Source organism: Mirounga leonina, unplaced genomic scaffold, assembly GCF_011800145.1.
Source record: "Mirounga leonina isolate KUSES-001 unplaced genomic scaffold, KU_Mleo_1.0 Mir_151, whole genome shotgun sequence".
NCBI lineage: Eukaryota > Metazoa > Chordata > Mammalia > Carnivora > Phocidae > Mirounga > Mirounga leonina.
The window spans coordinates 100,602,491-100,626,873 of record NW_023270377.1 but is presented as its reverse complement, the minus strand read 5'-3'; the positions used below and the strand labels follow the sequence as shown (position 1 = coordinate 100,626,873).

The 24,383-nt window shown below is 36.4% G+C and overlaps 1 protein-coding gene across 5 annotated transcripts in view; it reads right to left on the bottom strand.

Moving 5' to 3' along the window:
• The window catches only part of EPB41L5 (erythrocyte membrane protein band 4.1 like 5), a 143,020-nt gene that overhangs the window by 15,462 nt on the left and 103,175 nt on the right, over positions 1 to 24,383 (bottom strand). For all 5 annotated transcript variants that reach the window (XM_035008198.1, XM_035008197.1, XM_035008199.1 and 2 more), the window contains 6 exons: positions 17,661 to 17,824; positions 14,138 to 14,235; positions 9,737 to 9,865; positions 6,882 to 6,946; positions 2,792 to 2,882; positions 509 to 583 (listed from right to left, as the gene is read on the bottom strand). In XM_035008198.1, coding sequence (XP_034864089.1) covers positions 509 to 583; positions 2,792 to 2,882; positions 6,882 to 6,946; positions 9,737 to 9,865; positions 14,138 to 14,235; positions 17,661 to 17,824 — 622 coding nt within the window. The remainder of the gene's footprint in view (positions 1 to 508; positions 584 to 2,791; positions 2,883 to 6,881; positions 6,947 to 9,736; positions 9,866 to 14,137; positions 14,236 to 17,660; positions 17,825 to 24,383) is intronic.

The window sequence follows — 24,383 nt, the reverse complement described above, 5'->3', positions numbered from 1 at the left end:
AGCCTTCAGAATGACATCTAGTTCCCACAGCAATTCTTGTCATTTTACTCATAACACAATGAACGAGTTATTTGTATACCTTTCATCTCAACTATACAGTAAGTCTCTGGAGAGAAAGAACTGTTTCTTATCTGTATTATAATTTGGTCACAGTACCCAACACAGTATCTCCTATACTGCAATAACAATCCATGTGTTCAATGCCAACCACCCTTACCCTCTATGTCCTTATTGTTTCAACTCTTTAGGTTTATCCCCTCTCATGTTATTTAATATGGTGTTGAATTACAAATGGGCTTATAGTAACATATGGTTACTATACAGTGACACATAAATTTAAAGTGGTGAAATTTTAGTAGAAAGGCAAGGCCAAGTGGTTACTGAAATATGACCTCTTATTAAATGAACAGTTTTACTATATGGTTAAAAAGGCAAAAACTGGAATGTAGCAGGAATATTTTTCAAAACAGAAATTCCTTTCCACCTTACTGTTTTAAAGCATATTTACCTGAGGTGTGACTGTGTGGTCCATTAGATTCTCAGTTAGAGATAAAAGCAAGGCATCCAATTCATCTGTGGCATCCTATGAAAGATAAAATATATATAGCTGTTAAATGACTCATTAATCATCAAACTAAATTTTTTCCAAATCCTCTCAACTTACAATTCTGACTCAGCCTTTGTTGGTGTTGACCTTTAAACAAACAGGGATACTCAGGAATCATGGTTATAGTGATCCTACTTTGCTTGTAGGGGAACCTAGACCAAAATCAGAAGTTGAAAAAGCTAAAGTGTTATGTGGGGGCACCTGGGTGGCTCAATCAGTTAAGCGTCTGCCTTCGGCTCCGGTCATGATCTCAGGGTCCTGGGATCGAGCCCCACACCGGACTCCCTGCTCAGTGGAGCGTCTGCTTCTTCCTCTCCTTCTGTCCCTCTGCCCCACTCGTGCCCCCTCTCTCTCTCAAATTAATAAATAAAATCTTAAAAAAAAATAGTGTTATGTGAATTTTCATAAAGCTACTCTTTCTGATGAGACAAAACTCGGGTAGGGTTAAGACTGTTCTGGCTCAGGGCGCCTGGGTGGCTCAGTCGGTTAAGCAGCTGCCTTCGGCTCAGGTCATGATCCCGGGGTCCTGGGATCAAGCCCCGCATCAGACTCCCTGTTCGGCGGAGAGCCTGCTTCTCCTTCTCCCTATGCCTGCAGCTCTGCCTACTTGTGCTCTCTCTCTGTCAAATAAATAAGTAAAATCTTAAAAAAAAAAAAAAAAGACTGTTCTAGCTCTTAGCTCTTAAACTGGAAGAGAGAGATAAAAGGTGCAGCACAGGCAACAGTAAGTAAAGAAGATGCCTAAATTCCAAAGACTTCTTCATCCAGATGTACCGGTACATCACTGTTTGAAAAAGAGTACAATATGAACTTCCCCCATAAATGCTAATCAATACTTTTTAATTAGTATTTGAAGCACCCAATGGAAGATGGATCTCTGTACTACAAAGAAAGAGAGAAAGAGAGAGAGAGAGAGAAGGTAGGTAGGTAGGAAGAATTTAAAAAGAATAAAAGATAAAATTCCAAACTGAAAATAAGAGAAATAAGTATCTAAGGTATGGTACACATAACAAAAGAAGGCCCTTCGTTTATACAATCCTATTTCTATCTATCTGTCTTCAGGCTGTGGTCAATCTCCTATTTATGTCTCAACATTCAAGTTAATTTTAATCACAGGTAGGAAAAAATTGTTTAAAAAAAAAAATTGTTCTCTCACTTCTCACATCTCCCTCCTCTTATGCCACCCCCTCCCACCTGTGGCCTGAGTGCCCCCAAACAGTGTGTATATATCTCTACCACAATGTATTAAAATTCTCTTTCCCAGTGGAATGTAAGCAGTTTGAAAAAAGAAGCCATGCTTAACTTTTGAATTTCTGAAACTAGCATGCTGTCTGGTACATATTGTAATATGCAATAAATCTTTGAATTAAATGACCTTCTCTGTTCCAAAAAATCTCAGGTTTCACTTAATTTTCAATGATCAAGATGTCAACATATCTGTTTAGAATTTTAATTAGCAGAAAGGAAGCTCCTGATTGAAGATATTTTAGATTGGATTTTTTTAAACCCAAAAGTCTGAAAAATTATACACTTAATTATAATTAATCTTAATTATACATTGTCTTTGGATAGCGGGAATACAGGTGATTCCTAACTTTTTCTTTTTATGAAACAGTTAGCAAATTTCTACAATAAATGCATTTATGTAGTTAAAGAGCAAAATGGTAAACGTTCATTTGCAAGGGTAATTTTTCATTTAACTTGCTAACTGAAACATTCAGTGGGTAATGAACTGGGTAATGGGCAATGGACTGACTTTCTATGATCTCTGGACTGGTAAGGGTGTGACAAGGGGCAGAAAATCAGGGGCTGTGACGAGCTGGTTCTACTGCAACACAATGATAGGGTGCTGGTGTTTCAAGCAATCAATATTTATTTAGTGCACACTATGTGCCATCTACTGTTTGAGACACTAGGGTGGTATAGCCAACATCAAAAAACCAAAAATACAAAGACCACCTAAGACAAAAAGACCAACAAATAACAGAAAAACTGAAGAAAAAGTCCTGAGATACTCTTGTGAGAGATTTGACAATAGGATTCTCTCTAGAGAACTGAGGCTCAATGCTTTTCTCACAGCTTAAGTTCTGGTATCAATCAGAAATCACCCGATGTCTGTGATTATACCACAGGACTCAACTCAATACGGTCTTTGGAGAAACTTTCAAAAGCAAGTGTTGTTACCTTAAGAACAGAACCATTTGCTGCAGGTGTGGTATGCATCAGAGCAAGAGAATCTTCAGGGACAGGCACATTATTCTCATTTAATACAGCACTGGAAGAAAAAGATAAATTCACATCATGGAGCACCTATACAGGCATAGGGAATGTGTTACAAGAAAGAACTTCAGAAAGAAGAGTAATAATTCACGTAGAGGAAGAAGAAATGACAATTTGTGAGGAGCACGAGAGCAGTCAGTGTTGCATTCATATGCCTTTGTGAGACCCTTCTCCACCCACCAAGGAACAGTTTCCATATCCACACCAGACTCATTCACAGATTGATCAAAATGGTAGACTATTTTCCATCCCTCCTAAATCTCACTGAGAGTTCCGAAAAGATTTTTCTTAAAAAGAAAGATACACAAACAAGATAGATCAATTGAATGATTTTTAAAAACTGTTGTCAAATACATGAATGGGAAAGCTCAGTGGACTAGAAACTAACCAGAATACCTGAGATATGGGAGAACAGTCAGAAAACCATAGGGAGAAGCCACCATCTAAGGACACAGGCTGGAGAGCTCTGCTGCAGAAGGCAGAAGCAACACCTAGAGTGCTCCAGTACTACAACAGGACTAGCCAGGTGAGAGGATGCCAGAGAATCTGTTACTAGTCCTGGCAGCAGGAATCACAATGGTGTCTGATCCCAGGTAAGAATAACAAGAACAGGAGCAGTCTCACAGATGGCTTCAACACCAGGGAGGGAAGGGGGGAAATCTAGAGCCCAAAGATCATCATCCACCAAGATAACACATCCAGGAGGAAATCCCAGTCCTTCCTAATATCACTGAAAAGTGTGCAAACAGGAGCAGATCCTGAAGCCTACAAGGAGAATGAGAAAAAATTGGAAATAAATCCTAGATTGAAAAAGTCAGACATAATCAATTAGTGAGGTGGAAGCTAGGACTATTTCATCCACAACGATGAGCAAAAAGAGGCAAAGAGATGAAAAATAAGAAGGGATAGTTATGAAAAACAGAGAAATGATCATGATGTTTTAACTAATGGATACTCAATATTCAAAAATTTCTTCAGATTGAAAGGCTACCTTGAATACTAACAAATGTTTTTTAAAAAACCTATTCTTAGACAGTAATGAAAATGCACAACTTCAAGAATAAGCAGTAAAGTGTAAAAGAGAGAAAAAATAACTTTGTGCTTCAGAAAGAAGCAACAGCTCAGAGGAAAGGACTCAATATAAGAAAATGTGAGCATTAAAAGAGAGTGAAATATGTCTTACAATGAATTCTCCCAACGCTTCAAGAAAAGATTAGTCACATATAATTTACACTGCGCAAAACACAGGAAGAAGAAGATGAAAAGCTTCTGCAGCCATTCTGCCCAGTATGTGTCATGACCCAGCAATTTCACTCCCAGGTATACACCCTAAAAAAATCCTCACAACATGTGTAAGGTAAGGAAGAACATGTACAACATTAATTTGGAACAATACTGGCCCATTAATAAAAGAATGAATAAACTGTGATTGACTTATGTAATGGTAGTTAAAATGAAGGAAATACGGATTTTTTAAAATTCAGATATGTCAAAACAAAAACCACTGAATTATATACTTTAAATGGGTGAACCACAGAGTATTTAAATTTTATCTCAATAAAGCTATTACTACAAAAATAAATGATCTGAATAGCCATTTCTCCAAAGTAGAAAAGACATTCAGTATTAGTCCTCAGGTAAATGAAAATCAAAACCACAATGAGACATGCTTCATACTCTCTAGGATGGCTGTAATTTTAAAGATGGAGAGTAATGAGCATTGGAAAGGATGTGGAGAAACTGGTACCCACATACATTGGTGGTGGGAAATTAAAATGTTGTAGCTGTTTTGGAAGACAGTTTGGCAATTCCTCAAAAAGTTAAACATAGAGTTACTACATGACTAATTCAGCAATAACCCTCCTGGGTATATAGAGAATTGAAAGAATGCCTACAAAAATTCTTGTATAGGAATGTTCATAGCATAGCAAAATAGTCAAAAGTGGGAACAACAGAAATGTCCATCAATTCATATATGGATAAACAAAATGTGGAATATCTAATACAATGGAGTATTATTCAGCCCTAAAGAGGAGTGACATACCAATATATGATACAATATGGATCAACCATGAAAACATTATGTTAAATGAAAGAAGCCAGATACAAAAGGCCACATATTATGTGATTCCATTTATATGAACTGTCCAGACAGAGTAGGCAAGTCCAGTATGTGGAGAGACTGCAAATGGGCATGATGTTTCTTTTAGAGGTGATGTAAATGTTATGGAATTAGACAGTGGTAATGGTGCAAAACTTTGTCAATGTACTAAAAAGCACTAAACTGTACACTTATAAAGGGAAAACATTATGGTACGGGAATTACAACTCAATAAAAAAGATAAAGGGGGCGCCTGGGTGGCTCAGTTGGTTAAGCAACTGCCTTCGGCTCAGGTCATGATCCTGGAGTCACTGGATCGAGTCCTGCATCGGGCTCCCTGCTCGGCGGGGAGCCTGCTTCTCCCTCTGACCCTCCCCCCTCTCATGTGCTCTCGGTCTCTCTCATTCTCTGTCTCAAAAAAAAAAAAAAAAAAGATAAAAGATAAAGGAAAAATGGTCACAGCAAAATGTGAAGATGTTACAAAGCTTGGTATTTGGTACACAGACAATATATAATCTCCACAGTTTTCTCTATGCTTGAAATATTTTTTTTAAAAGGGGACACAGTAGGGGCACCTGGATGGCTCAGTCAGTTAAGCGGCTGCCTTCAGATCAGGTCATAATGCTGGGGTCCTGGGATTGAGCCCCGCAATGGGCTCCCTGCCCAGCAAGGAGCCTACTTCTTCCTCTCCCGCTGCCCCTCCCCTGCTTGTGCTCTCTCTAGTTTTCTCTCAAATAAATAAATAAAATCTTAAAAAAGGAAGGGGGATACAGTAATTTCTTAAAAGCGTTGTATGGCATGGGAACAAAACAGACTACAGAAAAGATTAACAGAAAAGATTAACAGAAAAGGAAAGGGTCCAGAAATAGACCCAAGTTTAAACAAGAACTTAAGGATATCTTAAAGAATACATTTCAACTCCTGGGGGGAAAATAGATCATTCAAAATATCAATAGCCATTTAGAAAAGCAAATCTAGAAGTTGGAGTACATTCTAGGTTCTTTCCAGCTTTAAGAGTTCAATGAACTTGGCAGTCCTATTCCCATTATCCTCCTACAGGCAAAAAAAAAAATTTTTTTTGATGAAGTTCTAAAAGGCTCTAATAAAAATATTGTGGGGCCAACTGATTTACTGAAATTAATTAAAAGGTTAAATTGTAACTCCAGTTTTACCCTGATCATCAATTAGTGTGTTTGTTGAATACTAACTCTAATGTCATATATGTAAAGCACGCTATATGCTTAGGGCTATTTTGGTTACAGTATCTGGAACTGAATATGATTAATCAGGAAATTCCTCACTGAATACATTTTGAATAACGGGAAAAGAAACAGTATTCATTCATTCAACAATGTTTAGCACCGACTAAGCACAGAACACTGGATACATAGTGATGAACAAAACAAACTGACACAGAGCAGGGGATAAAAGCCTAGCAAAGCAAATAAATGGCTTAATACTCATTAAAGAAAAGAGGCAGAAGGGACTTGGAGAGAAGAGCAAATAAATTTACTTGAATAGTGTGAGAGCTCATAATAAGAAAGTTTGTAAGAACAAGGCCACTGTGATAACAGGATGGCACTAGAATTAAGAGAAATAATATACATCCCTCACCATGTATAAGATTAAAAATATCTTTAAAGATTGCTTTTGCTCTGCAGTTTGATTTAGTAAAAGAATGAGAATGCAGAGACAAATTAGAAGTACCTCCAGATAATCTAAAACTAGGTAGTAAACAGCTATGTAATGGATAGAAAAGTAAATTCAAGCTATTTTTCAAATAGATAGCCTGCAATTATGTGGCGATACACTGGAGAAGAGAAAAAGAGACCAAAAAAGAAAAGTTAAGAGGAGAAGAACATCAATTTAATTCCATCTAACTCAGAACTGTACCTGTTTGTGGCAGCATCCTGAACATTGGCATTTTTATGACTTAATAAGCTATCTTCTCTTGTAACCTAAGAAAATGAAATCATAAAAAAATTAAGTATTTGTTGAGGATAATAAAGTAACAAACAAGAAATTTATACTTCTCCAGTAAAAACAGAAATATCACTTTGCTTCAGTTCCAGAGGTTATCATACCTTGTCTACGAAAGTATCAGTACTACACCTCGTATAGCCCCATCACATACCCAAATTAATAATCCACACTTCCACTTCAATAGTACACAAATTCACACCTTTTACTAGACAGCTCTCACTTATTTAAGACACCACGGTGTGTTAGTCAATATATACAGAATCCCAAAAGATTCAATGCCAGAATTTTTGGAATTTACATGATGAAAAGAAGAAAGAGATGTTAAACAGTCTATCTGGCTTTTTATTTTTCCCTGAACACAAGGAATATGTTAGGAGGAAATTCTAAAATATATTTCTGAAGGGGTCAGTTTGTTCCTTTAACTTTATTGAGGTATCATTTACATACAGTAAGATGCACACATTTTTAATGTAGGGTTTGATGAATTCTGAAAAATATATACAGGTGCATAACCAACATCAAAGTCACCATGTGCAACATTTTCACTACCCCTACAATATTCCCTTGTGGCTAATGCAACCTCATCAAAAACCCTTACACATGGCAAACAGTGAGCATTACGTTCTATAGTTTCATATAAATGGAATCACAATACCTATCTTTTTAGTGTCTATGTCTTTAGAATGGCATGTTTTTGAGATTCACCCATGGTGCTGCATGTATCACCAATTCATTCCTTTTTATGTGCTACGTAGCATTCCACTGAATGGATATACCACAATTTGTTTATGTCTATCTGCTGAAGGCCATTTGGGTTGTTTCTAGTTTTTAGCTATTTCAAATAATGCTGCTAGGAACATTCGTGTACTAATATCTGTGTGAAACTATGTTTTCATTTCTCTTGTGTAAGTACCTCAGAGTGGACCTGTGTGGTCATGCGGGAAGTATATGTTTAATATATTGCCAAATTCTTCTTTAAGTGCTTATATAACATTTTATATTCTTACCAGCAATGTGCACTGCAGGAGCTCCATCACTGCCAACCCAGGGATGGTCAGTTTTTAATACTGGCCATTTCAGTGAATGTGTTTTTCAGCATGAAGTGTGATGCTAGCTGTAGATTTTTTTCATTGGTGCCCTTTATTAGGCTGAAGAAGCTCCATTCTGTTTCTAGTTTGCTGTGAGCATTTATCACAAATGGGTATTGATTTCTGTGAAATGCCTTTTCCATATGAATTGAGATAATTTATTTTTAATATGGTGAACTATAGTGGTTTTTGAAGGATAAACCAACTTTTTTCCTGAGGTAAATGCTACTTGGTCTATTCTGTTAAGGATTTTTGAGTCTATGTACAAAAGGGGTATTGGTCTATAGTTTCTTTTCATATGAAATCTTTTTTTGGCTTTGGTACAAGGGTAATACTAGTATCAGTAAATGAAGTGGAAGTGCTCCTTCCTCTTCTGTTTTCTGAAAGAGTTAGTGTGGAACTCTTATTTCTTCCTTTAAAGTCAGTAGATGTCAACAATGAAGGCATCTGGTCCTGGATTTTTCTTCATGGAAAGGTTTCTTAACTATAAAATAAAATCTCTTTATTTTAGGGCTATTCAAGTTATTGTTTTCTTCCTCAAGTCAAGAAAAATCCAAAAGTGTAAATGAAATGTAAGGTAGTGACAACAATTACTACTATTGCTAATACAACATGTAGCTTCAACATTGGGGATTTCAACACTTAATTAAATGCTCTTTATGTGCCAGGCACTCACTGTCCCATGTCGTTTACATTTATTATCTTATCCTTGTAACCCACCTTAAGGTAGGTACTACCAATATCCTTTCTTAAATATAATTAAACTGAGGCTCAGAGAAACTAACCTGCCAAGTCACACTAGTATGTGGTAGACCAGAAATGGGATTCAAACTCAAGTTGTCTGATTCCAGAGCCTGTATTGTCATATTTTTATTTACTTTTATAGGCAAATATTATGTTTTATGTTTATACTGGGGGGAGAGGATAGATAACTAAAGCATGAATAATATTCTGCAAGTCATCTCAGGTTCTCTTCAAGACCTGTGCTTGGGGACAGAAGGGTTGTAAAGTGCATCTTCTCAACAACAGGATATTTTGAAATTCTAGTTGATAACATGATTTGGTGAGATGGGCTTCTGTCCTGATTTTAGTATGGACGGTAAGTCTGAAAGTCAGGAAGGAAAAACTGACTTTGAGAACATGGATGCCATAAACTTCATGGGGGCTGGTCTCTCCCCACTGCATGCTTCACAATGTCACGGCCAACTCCTTCACCTTGTAACTGTCACACTTGTTACAAACAACTCCGCCAAACTGGGGGCAGATGGGTGGTGGGGAATAGCAGATGGCTAAAGAAAGACCTAAAACTACAGACTTAGTATTGATAGGAACCTCAAAGTCATTAGATTTTCTGGCTATACAAGTGGCAAAGATTAGGGACTCATGTCTATAGGAATTTGACTTAAAAAAAAAAAAAAAAGGACTTCTTATGCCCTAGCGGGTCTTTACTTTCAACTTTTTATCCCATGACTGCCCCCTCTTAATCTAGCTTGTACTCAGACTCAGGAAGGCATTCTGCCATCTTTAGCATGTGTCTGGGTACTACTTTCTATCTCCAATCACTAGCTAGGTCACTCTTCTTTAACACTTATGTACATATGTGTCTTTGGGTCTCTCAGCCTTAAGTCTCATGTTCTTTTCCCTTCATTAGGACTATCCCCATTAAAGGCAGCTTACCTTATGCACTGCTTCTACCTGGGCCTTCAAAATGTTACTCTTCAAGTTAGGAGGAACTCTCCTGGCATTCAGTCCTGGGCTCTCAATGGCATTATTAAGACATTTTTCAGTCAACTTCACCACTTCCTCCTAGATATTAAAAATATACTGTAAGCAACTCTGATGGGCTATAGTTATATGGAAAGAGGAAAGTGGCTGATGAAAGTTCATATTCAGACAACCAGGAAATCACGTGTCTTAAATAGTCATATCCTGTTCCAAGAACAGTCACCTCCCACATGCAGTTTCAAACTAAGATACAATAATCACAAACACGAAATATGAATTGGTAGGGATCTCTAGAAATCATCTAGCCCAATTTCCTGTCTTTAAAGCAACTGAGTAACTGACTACATCATTCAGGACAAATGCCTGAATGAAATCACACATGGAAAACGTGCTGTTTGCTGTAATTCAACTGGGTTTTAGGTTAGGCCCTACACAGGCTAATAATCCCTGCAATTCTGGAGCTGTCACCAGGTAGATGATTTTGTTTGGAATTATGTTATATAGCCACAAATAGTCACTCTCAGGTATAGACTATGAAAATGACAGAACAAAGTACAAGTCCAGTGAAGATCACCATGAAAACAATATAAATAAACCATTATGAAAAGAAATAAATGGAACGAAGCAAATTAAGAAGTAAGTTTAGGGGTGCCTGGATGGCTCAGGTGGTTAAGCACCTAGCTCTTGACCTCAGTTCTGGTCTTGATCTCGGGGTCATGAGTTTAAGCCCCACACTGGGCTCCACGCTGGGCGTGAAGCCTACTTAAAAGAAAAAAAAAAAAAAAGTATTTTAAATTATCTGCACTACAACTGATACTTAACTTATTTATGTTAAATATATTACAATTTTATTTGTCAATTATATCTTAATAAAGCTGAGGGAAAATCATGGCTAATTCAAATACTTTGACATCTTCTTTTCAGAGTAAATTATGTTACAGAGTTGAAATTACTTGTTAATTATTTATATTTGCACATTATAGGATTCTCAGAGCAACCTGCCTCTTGACATAAGCAGAGATTTCTTTTTGTCTATACTACAAACGTAAAAAAGAATTCAACACACACATCACAGGTAAAAGTATAAATTGTTACCATCTTTCAATTTTTGCAAAAGTATAAAGGCTTTAAAATTGCCTATGCTTTAACCTACTACTTCCTTCCCAGGAATATAATCAGATGATGGCAGATATTTATTTAGAAGGTTGTTTGTCACAGCATTGATGATGACAGTGAAAATTAGCAATAATCTAAGTGTCCAACAGGTAACGGAGTAAACACAGTGGTGACACAATTTAACTACTATCTGTAATATGTTCTCAAAATAAAGAAAGATATTTATAATTGATTAATTTTAAAAAGCAGTATCACTGCATTTTTATTTTTAAAAATACACATTTAAATATTTGGAAATATTTATCCAATATTCCAAATGTTTGAAAATATTTACATATATCACATTTAAAAGTTTGGAAATATTTATCTTAAAAATGTTAACTGTAGTTATCTCTTAGTAGTGAATAATGGAAGATTTAAAATTTCCTGCTTCTTTAAATCTATTTTCTATAATTATGATGTATGAGTACATAAAAAAAAATTACTGAAATACAAGTTGAGTGTAACAGCTTTAAAATATTTTCACATTATTTTATTATAGCACATAATTCCAGTGGCAGCCAGTTACTATGCCACTGATATGACTGCCTTGGATGGTCAAAATGTGGCAAACTGATGACCAAAAGAATTAAAAGGACACCCTGATTCCTAAATACCCCAAACGAGACCTGATCTGAAATGACTGTGGCTACTTCAACTCTACTGTAGAGTAGCCTTGGCTGTCAGAGTCAGCTTATAGGAGAGCTTATATGAGAGGTTAAAGTTGGTCCAAAGTCGGCCTAAGTTCCAGGCAGAATGCCACCAGATGCAGACTTGAAATGACTCTTAAAACAATCTTGGCTGGGAAATGTGAACATCTTTCAGCAGGGCACTTACACAGTCAAACAACCAAGGTGAAGAAATAGTGTAAACAGTAAAATCTAAAAGAAACATGGTACATTCTTACAAGAGGTCCTAATTCTGAGAGATCCAACACTGAAACAGTTGGATTAAAAAATATATACACAAACCTTTTAACCAAAGTAAAGTTCTTTTTAATACCTTAGAGAGATGCAAGGAGTTGTTTTAAGGTTGGTGATGGTTCATTCTTTTCTTGAGTCATGGAGCCTTTTGAGAATTTAACAAAATAAGGATCCACTTTTCAGAAAAAAATATATAAATGAATCAATGACAAGAGTATTTATTCAAGGGGCACCTGGGTGGCTCAGTCAGTTAAGTATCTGCCTTCGGCTCAGGTCATGATCTCAGGGTCCTGGGATCGAGCCCTGCATCGGGCTCCCTGCTTAGCAGGGAGTCTGCTTCTCCCTCTCCCTCTGCCTGCTCCTCTGCCTGCTCATGCTTTCTCTCTGTCAAATAAATAAATAAAACCTTAGAAAAAAATAAAACAAAGAATATGTATTCAATTTCATAGAGCTTAAGGCCCTCCTCATAATTATTCATGAATAGATCCATGATCTGCAAATTAAGAATTTTGCTTTAGAAGATTAGACACAATTTACCTTATACTTTTACTAAATATACACAAAGGGGTTTTTTTAAGCTTTTATTTATTTATTAGAGAGAGAGCACGAGCAGGATGAGGGGCAGAAGGGGAAGCAGACTCCCCGCTGAGCAGGGATCCCAACGCAGGGCTCAATCCCAGGACCCCACCTTACACCCACCAAGATTCACCAGTCATCATTCGCCTTCAGGATCATTCCAGTCCTCCATTAAATTTTTCTCTAATTAATCGCTAACCACCTAAAACTTTCATCTAAAGCTTTCAATAAACTCTGTCTCTGACCCTGTATTCTTCTACTTACAGAGATAGTAAAACAACACAAAATGAAAGCAAACACACAAATACAATCGAAAAATACTGAGGGGTAATGAAAATGAAAGTCTTGGGACACCTGGGTGGCTCAGTTGGCTGAATGTCTGCCTTTGGCTCAGGTCATGATCCCAGTATCCTGGGATCGAGTCCCGCATTAGGCTCCTTGCTCAGCAGGGAGCCTACTTCTCCCTCTGCCTGCCACTTCCCCTGCTTGTGCTATCTCACTCTCTCTGACAAATAAATAAAATCTTAAAAAAAAAAAAAGAAAATGAAAGTCTTTCTGGAATTTAATCAGCTTCTAAAAGACATTTCTAAGCAAAAACATATTAGAAAAAGAAAAAGAAACAACTTGGATTCAAAAGGACAGCTTGAACAATGACAAGAAAGAAGAAAATCACTCTTTACACATCATACTGATCTCTGAAGAAATTCCAGTTAGTTATCCAAGGATGAAACAACACTGCAAATCAGCTGATCCCTTTTCCTCTTTAAAATCAAAACAAAATTCATTCAACAGATCCTTGTTATCTGTTGTCTATATATAGGGAAAAAAGGGTGTCTCTAGATCATTATCTAAAATTTACTCTTACATTTAGTAGGGACATCTAGTAGCGGATACAATGAATTATTTTTATCTCATTTGATTTACCTTAATTATCCCTATAAGTTATTTAAGAAAAATTTTAAATTACACTTAAGCAATTAACTGAAGTTTAGTTGGTTAAATTGGTATGCACCCCCCACCCCACACCTAAAACTCCAAGGGCACAGGGTGGTGTAAATTATGAAGAACAAAGCTGAAGCATCTCAAGTTCCATTTTCTTCCCGGTTTATATGACAGAGCAGCTCCCTTTCAAACAAATCCTTCTGTAATTTTATTTGTATTTATTTGAGAGACAGAGAGTGTGCACGTGGGGCCTGGGGGCGCAGGGGAAGGGACTGAGGGAGAGGAGAGAATCTCAAGCAGACTCCCCACTTAGTGCAGGGCTTGATCCCAGAACTCCGAGATCACGACCTGAGCTGAAACCAAGAGTCAGACACTCAACCAACTGAGCCACCCAAGTGCCTCAAATCCTTCTGTAATTTTAAAAGGCTGTCACCTTCAACTACATCAAGACCTATTGAACAGAATTAGGAAAAGGATGAGCTAAATCAAAATAAGTTTAAAGCAGCCACAACACTTTGCATGCATGTTGCAAAACACTCAAGAGATGACCTTAGAGTTCCTATCACTGCCTGAGTTTCCTCCTCTCCTCCTGAACATCCATGAACATCCATGAATTGTGCCTTTGAAATAGGTCTGAAAGAAGTCGGCACACACACATTCCCCAGAAAAAGGAAAGAGAAAGTATCAGCGTTGGAAAGCAGGGCTTTCTCGGAGGTCTGGAGATGTCTGCAGGTATATGAAGGAGCAATCGGAATACCTGGCTGTTGATGTTGACATCCATGTTGGGACGTGAAGACGGCAATGGACTGCTTTCCATCTCAAGGTGTTTGAGCTTCTGTGAGGCATCTTTTAATGCTGGAAAAAATGGCAACATGGCCTCTTAGTCTGCCAGGCTGTTACAGCTGTGTGAAGGCATACACTTAAGTTTTTTTCCCAATACCAGTTATCAATAATTAAATGGAATAAACCATAAGACCACAGGATAAATATATTTTCTTTCTATAACCAGGTAACTATTTAAGAGTTAACCTAAATTACAGGAACATTGCCTTGTATCTATACCACTCGTAGAAAGCCAATAGATATGGAATCTCAATAGCATGTGTAGTTAAGAAGGCTTACAAGCCAAAAGATACCAAGAAAAGGCAGAGAACACCTGTGACATGATTCTTCCATAACCACAATGCAAGCGCCTCCTGCCGAACCTCAGTACTTTGCCACTTTCTTTCCTTAGCCCTGACTATACACTCCCTAAAACTACACTTCTGTGGAGCAAACAGATGAAGGACATACATTTATTCATTCACTGATTCAACAGAGTATATATTGATAACACAAGGTGTGATGCAGGACAAGCCTTTTGTCTTTATTATGTTCTGCCTAGCTGCAAAACACATTACAAATAAATTTCTCTAACCATTGAAAAGATAATATATTAAACACAATTCAGTTTTAAATGAACTCTACTTAAATTAACCACTCTAGGGACACCTGGGTGGCTCAGTAGGTTAAGTGTATGCCTTTGGCTCAGGTCATGATCCCAGGGTTCTGGGATCAAGCCCTGCATCGGGCTCCCTGCCCACCAGGGAGCCTGCTTCTCCTTGGGGAGCCTGCTTCTCCCTCTCCATCTGCCCTTCCCCCTCACTTATTCTCTCTTTCTCAAATAAAATCTTTTTTAAAAATTTATTTACTTATTTGAGAGAGAGAGAGAATGGAGGGAGGGGCAGAGGGAGAAGCAGAATCCCCGAGGAGCAGGGAGCCCGATGTGGGACTCCCAGGACCCTGGGATCATGACCTGAGCCAAAGGCAGACGCTTAGCCAACTGAGGTCACCCAGGCATCCAATAAATAAAATCTTTAAAAAAAAAATTAACCACTCCAATAATCTTACCGTGCAGGGATGAATTTGGTATGAGTTTAAAATTTTAAACTGTCACTTGACAAAAAAAAAAAAAAGCTGTTGAATGCCTAGTAATTTCTATTTAATCCAGTAAAAAGGAGGGAAAAATTATGAAATCATTTTCTCCTGGTCAAAGAGATCTTATAAAAGTGTCCATTAATTAACTCAGTGGATCCCTCTCTTGGCTACACATTAGAATCAGATGTGGAGCTTTTAAGGAATACTGATTCCCAGAGCTGATCCTAGAACCATGATAACAGAATTTCCAGAGGTCGGTTTCTGGTACTGGTAGTTTTTAAAACTTTCCAGGTGATTTTAATGTACAAAACTGAGAATCACGAATTCAACACTGATCTTCACAAAATCTTCCATATTCGTTTACATCCTTTTTTTAAAGAGGGGGTCGCGGGAGGGGCAGAGAGAGAATGTTAAGCAGGCTCTACTCCCATCATGGAGCTCAATCTTAGGTGAGATCATGACCTGAGCCCAAATCAAGAGTCAGACACTTAACCGACTGAGCCACCCAGGTGCCTCCAATTACATACTTAATTGCCATCTCCTGGTTTTTTTTTTTTCTCCTGGTTTTCTTAATGCTTCAAATTATGCAATACTAAATTTTAACATGATGATGTTGAGAGCATGAATACTTTAGCTTATGCCAATACATACCCAAAAAATTAAAACCCCCAAAATTGGGTTTTGGGGGGTTTTCTGGTTGAAATAAAGCTTCTTGTGCTACTTCTGTTTGGCTGAGGAAAATCCTAAAATAATAGGATAAGCTATTTTTTAAAAAGTTAACTATTTATAACTACTTACCCATGTGAATCAGGATTTTGACATTAGAGCCAAAAGAAAATACAGAATAAATTGGATACCAGGATTATAAGACCTTAATTCTTAATATCAAAACACTCTATTTTCACTGAATGACTTTGAACAAATGCTATAAATCTGAACTAAGTCTTATTAATGAAACCACCACACTACCCAATAATTTCTTCTGTCACAACTTTAATGTCATTTAAGCTCTGCTTGAGTACCTTTTGTAATGAGGGTACTCACTCACTATTATGTATCTATTTCTGATATATGGCAGAAAGATTTTTAAAAGTCTCCTCTATACTGATTCTAAATCTGCTTCCCTATCCTTTGAAGTTGCTGATCCAAGATTCACCAATAAAGCACCATAAAATAAATTCTTTGATATATCAGGCTTTCCGATATTTGGAGAGTTATTACATCTTACTTGCTCCTTTCTTTCCTAGGCATTTGCCTAAGTTCATTCTACCATGTTCTCCAAAACCAAAGCAATTTCCTGTAAAGTATATACTAAATAAATGTGGTTTGCTAACACTATGCTATGGCAGTACTGAAAGAGAGGAAAAAATTTTTTTTGCATTCGTATAATGGATACAAAATGGAATGTACATATAAAATCAATACTGCCACTTCTATAAGGAAGACTATTTTTATTTTAACCCTGGAAATACCCTGTATTAAGCTAGTCCTGCTTCGGGCTAAGAACACTTGCTTCACTATCTATTTGTAGTGATTACTTAAGGAACAAAGGAATAAATTTTTAAAGCCAATTAGCAGTAATACTTAAGCATGTTCTATTAAGCAGAAGCGCTGAGTAACTTTTCATTAACACTTTCTATTTTAAATTACTACATACCATTGCTGTATTCTATGCTCTTTAGAGACAAGAGCATACTCGCTGGCAGTTCCCTATGAGCTGTTTAAAGATGGTGTCTGACTTCAGTGAGAGAAATCAAAATTGGCAATAGCCACATAAATACGAGGTGCTTTTAAATGAACACATATTACACTGAGATTCAATAGAAAGCTCCTATTTAAAGGCAGTTTATGCTTTACTAAATCAAACCAAATTCACAAATACATAGAAATTTTCAATATGCAACTTACTGTTCCCTTTTAACCTTTTAAAAAGTTAAGAAAAGCAGCACTCTTCCTGGATTACGTATTTTTGCAGGTCCGGGGAACAAGATTCCTCATTAATAACAAAATATTTTCTAGGAGCCAATGGAATAGTCAAACATTTACTAAATCCTGTGCTATAGAAAAATCTTTAAGGAAGCCTTTTTCTCTTAATTTTCATCCAAGAAACAAAGTAAAAAGCATGTCTGAAAATTCATGAATGTTTAATGACTTATAAATGATACAAATGTTTAATTGTCCTAATTGTGTGATCTTAACTATTTCAATGGACCCTCAAGCCAAAAAGAAGGCATACCTATTCTTCATTAAATTTTAAAATTCAACTATTGCATAATATTCTTGAAGGAACAGATTTAAATAGCTAATTTTAAAGAGATATAAAATAAAAATTGTCCCTGATGTTACATAGAACATTTACTTACTCCCACATTCCTCTTTAGTTCCTTCCAATCCAGTTTGCCTGGTGACTATGTTAACTTCATCTGGTGCTTGCGGTATTTCCAGAGTGTCAGGTGCCCCAATTACATCATCAATGGTTGTTTCCAATAAGTCTGGACTATCTAGCAAATCAATATTCAGAGGCAAGCTGTAAGGGTGAAAGAAAACTAACTTAGCCCAAGAAATTTATCATGAATTTAAATACTAACAAAAATACCTGTTAAAAAAAAAAAAATCCACGTAAGAGGTCATATCCCAACTGGTTTAGTCATCTGTCAAAACCTTTTGGATAGACTTCTTTCCCAGCCAAAAATGGTGCAAAAGGGACTTGATTTAGCATCCCCTCCACCCTGAAATAACCAAAGGGGAGAAAAAGAAACTATTTTCAAGATATTTAGACATCAGATAACAGAGATTCGAGAAACAAAAGGGTAAGCCCTATGACAGCCTTGAGAGAATTTCCACGCAGTGGTGCAGAAAAGGTGAAATGAGGCAGAACATGGAGGAGTCCCTTAGCTGAGAAGATGAGGCTGAGAGTCTAGAAAGACTAAGGGAGCCAGAGTCATGAGAGAGAGTACCAGAAGGGAGAAAGCAGTATTTCACAGAGAGAATCCTAAGGATCTGCAGAGGGTTACCCAAAAGTATTCAGCAGAGCAATGATCAGAGAACATGTGTGAGGAAACTCCCTGAGGCTGGGGAAAGAACCATCCAACAGGATTTCGTCTTTCCGTTTGGCTGGGGAGAGAACTAGAGGCACTTACAATGGGCCACAGTGCCTGTTTCCACACTGTAAAAACACATAATTCACAAGGCACTGAATATTCAGAAAGGTCTTGCCTCAGTAGTGGAGAATAATGGCAACAGACCCACCTAACACATCATAAAAGACTTGAAAGGACCAAACTGTTTCCAAGTAATAACTGCATCCTAAAACAAAGCTCAAGAAGATTTAGAGGAACATAAAATTACCTAGCATCCAACAAAGGAAATTTCAAAATGTCAGGCACCCACTGAAAAATTACCAGGAATGCAAAGAGGCAGAAAAAAATATCCCATATTTAAGAGAATAATCAATCAATAGAAACTAACATTAGAATTAGCAGAGAAAGACATTAAAACAGCTATAACTGTATTCCATATGTTCACGAAGTTAAGCAGAGACATAGAAAATATAAAAGACCCAAATCAAACTTCTTGAGATAAAGGAGATGAAAAATACATTGAATGGGATTGACAGCAGATTTGACATTAGAAAAGGTACTGAAGGGGCGCCTGGGTGGCTCAGTCGTTAAGCGTCTGCCTTCGGCTCAGGTCATGATCTCAGGGTCCTAGGATCGAGCCCCACATCGGACTCCCTGCTCCGCGGGAAGCCTGTTTCTCCCTCTCACACTCCCCCTGCTTGTGTTCCCTCTCTCGCTGTGTCCCTCTCTGTCAAATAAATAAATAAAATCTTTAAAAAAAAAAAAGAAAAGGTACTGAATTTGAAAGCCCAGCAATACAAATTATACAAAATAAAACACACAGAGAAAAAAGAATCCCCCCAAAATGAAAAGAATCTCAGTGAGCTGTGGGACAACTTCAAGCAGTGTACTGTATGAATAACTGGAGTCCCAAAGTGGGAATGGGACCAAACAAATTTTTAAAGAAATAATGGCTGAGGATTTTCTAAATTTGATGAAAACTGTAAACTCATAGATCCTAGAATCTCAACAAACCCTAAACACAAACAATATGAAGGAAACTCACCAAAGCACATCATAATCAAACTGCCTAAAACCAATGATAAAAAGAAAATCTTAAAAGCAGCCTAAGACATATGTTCAAAGGAATAAAGATAGAGACGACAGCAGATTTCTCATCAGAAATAGTGCACACTGGAGGACAGAAGGGGATCTTGAAATCACTGAAAGAAAAAAAATTAACAACCCAAATTTTACATCCAGGAAAAAAAAAAAACTTATTTAAAGAACAAAGGAAAAGTGAGGCATATACCTAAGAAAAACAAAAACATACATCCACAAAAAAATGTGTACACAAATGTTCACAGCAGCGTTCTTCGTAACAGCCAAAAAGTGGAAGCAACTCAAATGCCCATCAACTGAGGAATGGAGAAATAAAAAGTGATATAACCATAGGATGGATTCTTAATCAGCAATAAAAAGGTGTGAAGCACTGACACATGCTACAACATGGATGACCCTTGAAAACATGATGTTAAGGGGAAAAAGCCAGACACAAAATACGACCTATGAGTCCACTGTCCAGAATAGGCAAATCCATAAAGATAGAAAGTAGATTTGTGGCTGCCAGGGGCTGGAGGAGGAGACAAGGTAGAATGCAGACTGACTGCTGTGGGGTGAGCCATGAAATTAAGATTCAATATTAAGTGCTGCCTTGACACCTTGGGCCTCACAGGGCCCCAAACACCTAATCAAGCATTCCCTTGCTCTTACCAGATATGCTGCTTCCAATCCCCTCGCTCCCATCCAGTGGAAAAGATCCCCAGGCGCCTGGCTGGCACAGCCAGTAGAGCATACAACTCTTAATCCTGGGGTTTGAGTTTGAGCCCCATGTTGGGTGTAGAGATTACTTAAAAATAAAATCTTTAAAAAAAAAGAAAAGTTCCCCATCTAGCTGTACTAGCTGCATTCTACCTAGTTCTATTTAGAAATTCCCTGCTGGCCTGTGAAATTATTCAAACAAGCAATTACATCTTCGGGTGGGAACCAGGAGTCACCTCATCCTCATGTTACTATAATGCCTGCCTCCCACAGCTCATGCTTATTCACTTTGCTCCCAAGTAGAACACCCACATGGCCCTGTATGTTGTGAGGTTTTCCCCTCCCTTGAGCTATGAGTATATGTGACTAACAAACTGCTGTCTATTTCATCTGCCCAGTGTTGGGTGTTGTATGTTCAGCCATTTTGTAATATTTAGGGTTGGAGATACCTCCCCTATAAGAGTGAATAGGAACTGTGATCAAAACAACTGCTAAAGGGTATGGGGTTTCTTCTAGGGGGACAAAAATGTCCTAAAATAAAACTGTGATAAAGGCTGCATAATCCTATGAATGTACTAAAAACACTGAATGTTCACTTTAAATGGTGAATGCTAGAGCATGTGAATTATATCTTAATAAAGCAAAAAAATCAAAATAAAAAGTCATTCATACAAAAAAATTCATGACCAAAGACCTGTACTAATAAAACATGAAAGAAAAACCTATAGGCAGAAGTAAAATGAACAATGTACAATGGGATTTATAATGTACACAAAGTAAAATGCTTGACAAATGATAGTAAAAAGGCTAGGGAGTAGAAATGGAAGTATCCTACAGTAAGGTTCTTATACTATACATGAAACGGTATAATATCCCTTAAATGTAGACTGGGGTAAGTTGTATATGCTAAAGCAACCATTAAAGTAAAAACAACACAAAACACAAAAAAACACAGAAAAGACATAAATGGAATTTTTTTAAAAATAAAACCTGATTAATAAAAAAGAAGGCAGAAAGAGAGGAAGACAGGAATAACATGGGACAAACAGAAAACAACAAAGATGAGACTTAAACTTAATCATAGCAATAATCACAATACATGGAAATGGTCTAACATTTAAATGCAGAGATTGTCATTTAAGATTTAAAAAGCAAAATCCAATTATATACTGCCTATCTAAACAATTTAAATATGAAGAAACAAAGAAATTAAAAATAAGACAGAAAATAAATTAAAAAATGAAGATAAAAAGACAGAAAAAGATCTATCAAGCTAACACTAGTTGAAAGAAAACCTGGCTGAATATATTGATATCAGAGTAGAGTTCAGAGCAGAGAACAGTACTTAACATGAAGATGATCATTTTATCAGGATAAAGGAGTCACTTAATCCAGAGAATAATACTAAATATTTATGAACTTAACGACAAAGCTTCAAAATACATGAAGCCAAAACTGAAAGACCTACAAAGAGTAATGGGACAAATAATTACAATTGGAGATTTCAATACCCCCCTTTCAATAAGTGATAGAACAACCAGGCAGAAAATCAGCAAGGTTATAGTAGATTTGAACAACACGAACCACAACTTTACCTTATTGACATTTATAGAACACTATACTCAAAACAGCAAAATACATGTTTTTCTCAAGTGCGCACAAAATAACCACTAAGACCATATTCTGGGCCATAAAATAAGACTCAATAAATTCAAAAGGATTCAAGTCATACAAATTATATGTTCTTTGACCAGGGCAGAATTAAATTAGAAATCCAAAATAGAAAGATACCTGGAAAATCCTCAAACATTTGGAAACTATATAAGGCTAAATTAACAAATGGCTCGAAAAAGATACCAAAGGGAAGACTAGAAAAGTATTTTGAACTAAATGAAAATGAAAGTATAACATATTCAAATTTTTAAGGATCCCACTAATGTAATACTTAGAGGAATTATTTATAGTACTAAATATCTATATTAGAAAAGAATAAAGTTCTCAAATCAGTGACCTAAGCTTATACTTTGATAAACTACAAAGAGATGAACAAATTAAATGCAAAGGAAGAGGAGGGTAGAAAATAACAAAGATCAAAAGGAAAAAACAACAGAGAAAACAAATTAAACCAAGAGCTAGTTCTTTGAGAAGCTCAACATAATTGATAATCTCTAGCTAAACTGATAAGGAAAAAAAGAATACATATTTACCAATATCAGGAATAAGAAAGGTGACATCATTACAGATCCTACACATATTAAAATGGTATAAGAGGGGCACCTGGTTGGCTTAGTCAGTGGAGCATGTAGCTCTTGATCTTGGGGTCGTGAGTTCAAGCCCCATGTTGGCTGTAGAACTTACTTGAAAATAAATAAATAAAATGGTATAAGGGAACATTAGAAACTTTATGCCAATAAATTCAACAACTTAGATGATATGGAAAAACTCCTTGAAAGGTACAAACAACCAAAGCTTACTATAGAAGACACAAAATCTGAATAGACACATAAAAGAAACTGAATTTGTAATTAAAAATCTCACAAAGAAAAACTAAGGCCCAAATGGTAAATTCTATCAAATATTTAAAAGAAGAAATAATGCCAATCTTCAACAAACTATTACAGAAACAGAGGAAGAGGCAACATTCCCTGACTCATCCTAGAAGACCATTACTACCTTAATACTGAACCATACCAAAGACATAACAAGAAATTAAGTAAGAAATAAAAAGGATTGGCCACCATGACCAAGTGGGATTTACCCAAGGAATGCAAAGTTGGTTTAACATTCCAAAATCAATTAAGGTAATATATTAGCAGAAGAAAACCACATGATCATCTCAATAAAGGCAGAAAATGCATTTGGCAAATGCAACACCATTCATGGTTAAAAAAAAAAAACTCTTAACAAATGAGGAATAGATAAGAACATCCTTAATCTGATAACGACATTTACAAAATACCAACAGCTAAGATCATATTTAATGACAAATGATTGAATGCTTTCTTCCATAAGACAGAAACAAGACAAGGATGTTCACTGTTCCCACTTCTGCTCAATACTGTACTAAAGCTTCTAATTTATGCAGTAAGGAAAAAAAATTTAAAAAGGAAAAGAATAGAAAAGTAAATCAATGGTACCCAGACTGGAAAGGAAGAGGTAAAAAGAAAGAGGTTTTTACATGCAGATGATAGAATCTTAGATTTCCTAGAATCCTAGAAAGTAATAAATAAGTTCAGCAAAGTTGAAGGATACAAGATCAACATACAAAAATCAAGTGTATCTATATACTATGCAATGAACAATAGGAAGTTGAAATTAAAACAATTCCATTTATAATATCACAAAGAATAAAAACTTAAGAATAAACTTAATAAAGGACAGGCAGAACTTGTACACTTAAAACTAAAATAAATTAATGGTGATCTAAATAAATGAAAACACATTTCATATGCATGGATTGGAACACTAATATTGTCAAGATGGCAATTCTTTCCAAACGGATCTACAAACTTAATGCATTCACAATCTAATTTCCAGCAGGCTTTTTTTTTTGGTAGAAACTGACAAGCCAATCCTAAAATTTATACGGAAATTCAAAAAAGTTAGGATAGCTTTTGAAAAAAATAAGAGTTGGAGGATAAACACCATCTGACTTAAAAACTTACTTTAAGTCGCAGTAACCAAGAGAGTGGTACCAACACAAAGATAGACATGTAAATCAACAGAAAAGAATTGAGAGCTCAGAATTTCATTCATGGTTGATTTTTGCCAACACAAATCAATGGAAAAAAGAATAATCTTTTCAAAAAATGGTGCCAAGACAATTAAATATATATGCAAATGAAGTTATTCGACCTTTACCTCACACCATACATAAAAATTAAATCAAAATGGTTAATAGACATAAGCATTAAGAGCAAAAACTGCAAATATTTGATGAAAACATAGGGGAAAAAATATCTCTGAGTTTGGGTTGGCAAAATGTTCTTAGGATATGACACCAAAGGCACAATCCATAAAAGAAAAAACTTGATAAGTTAGACTTTATCACAATAAGATGTTTGAGTTTCAAAAGACACTATATGGGGGGTGCCTGGATGGCTCAGCTGGTTGAACATCCAACTCTTGGTTTCAGCTCAGGTCATGATCTCAGGGTAATGAGATCCCGCCCCACATAGAGCTCTGCGCTCAGCAGGGAGTCTGCTT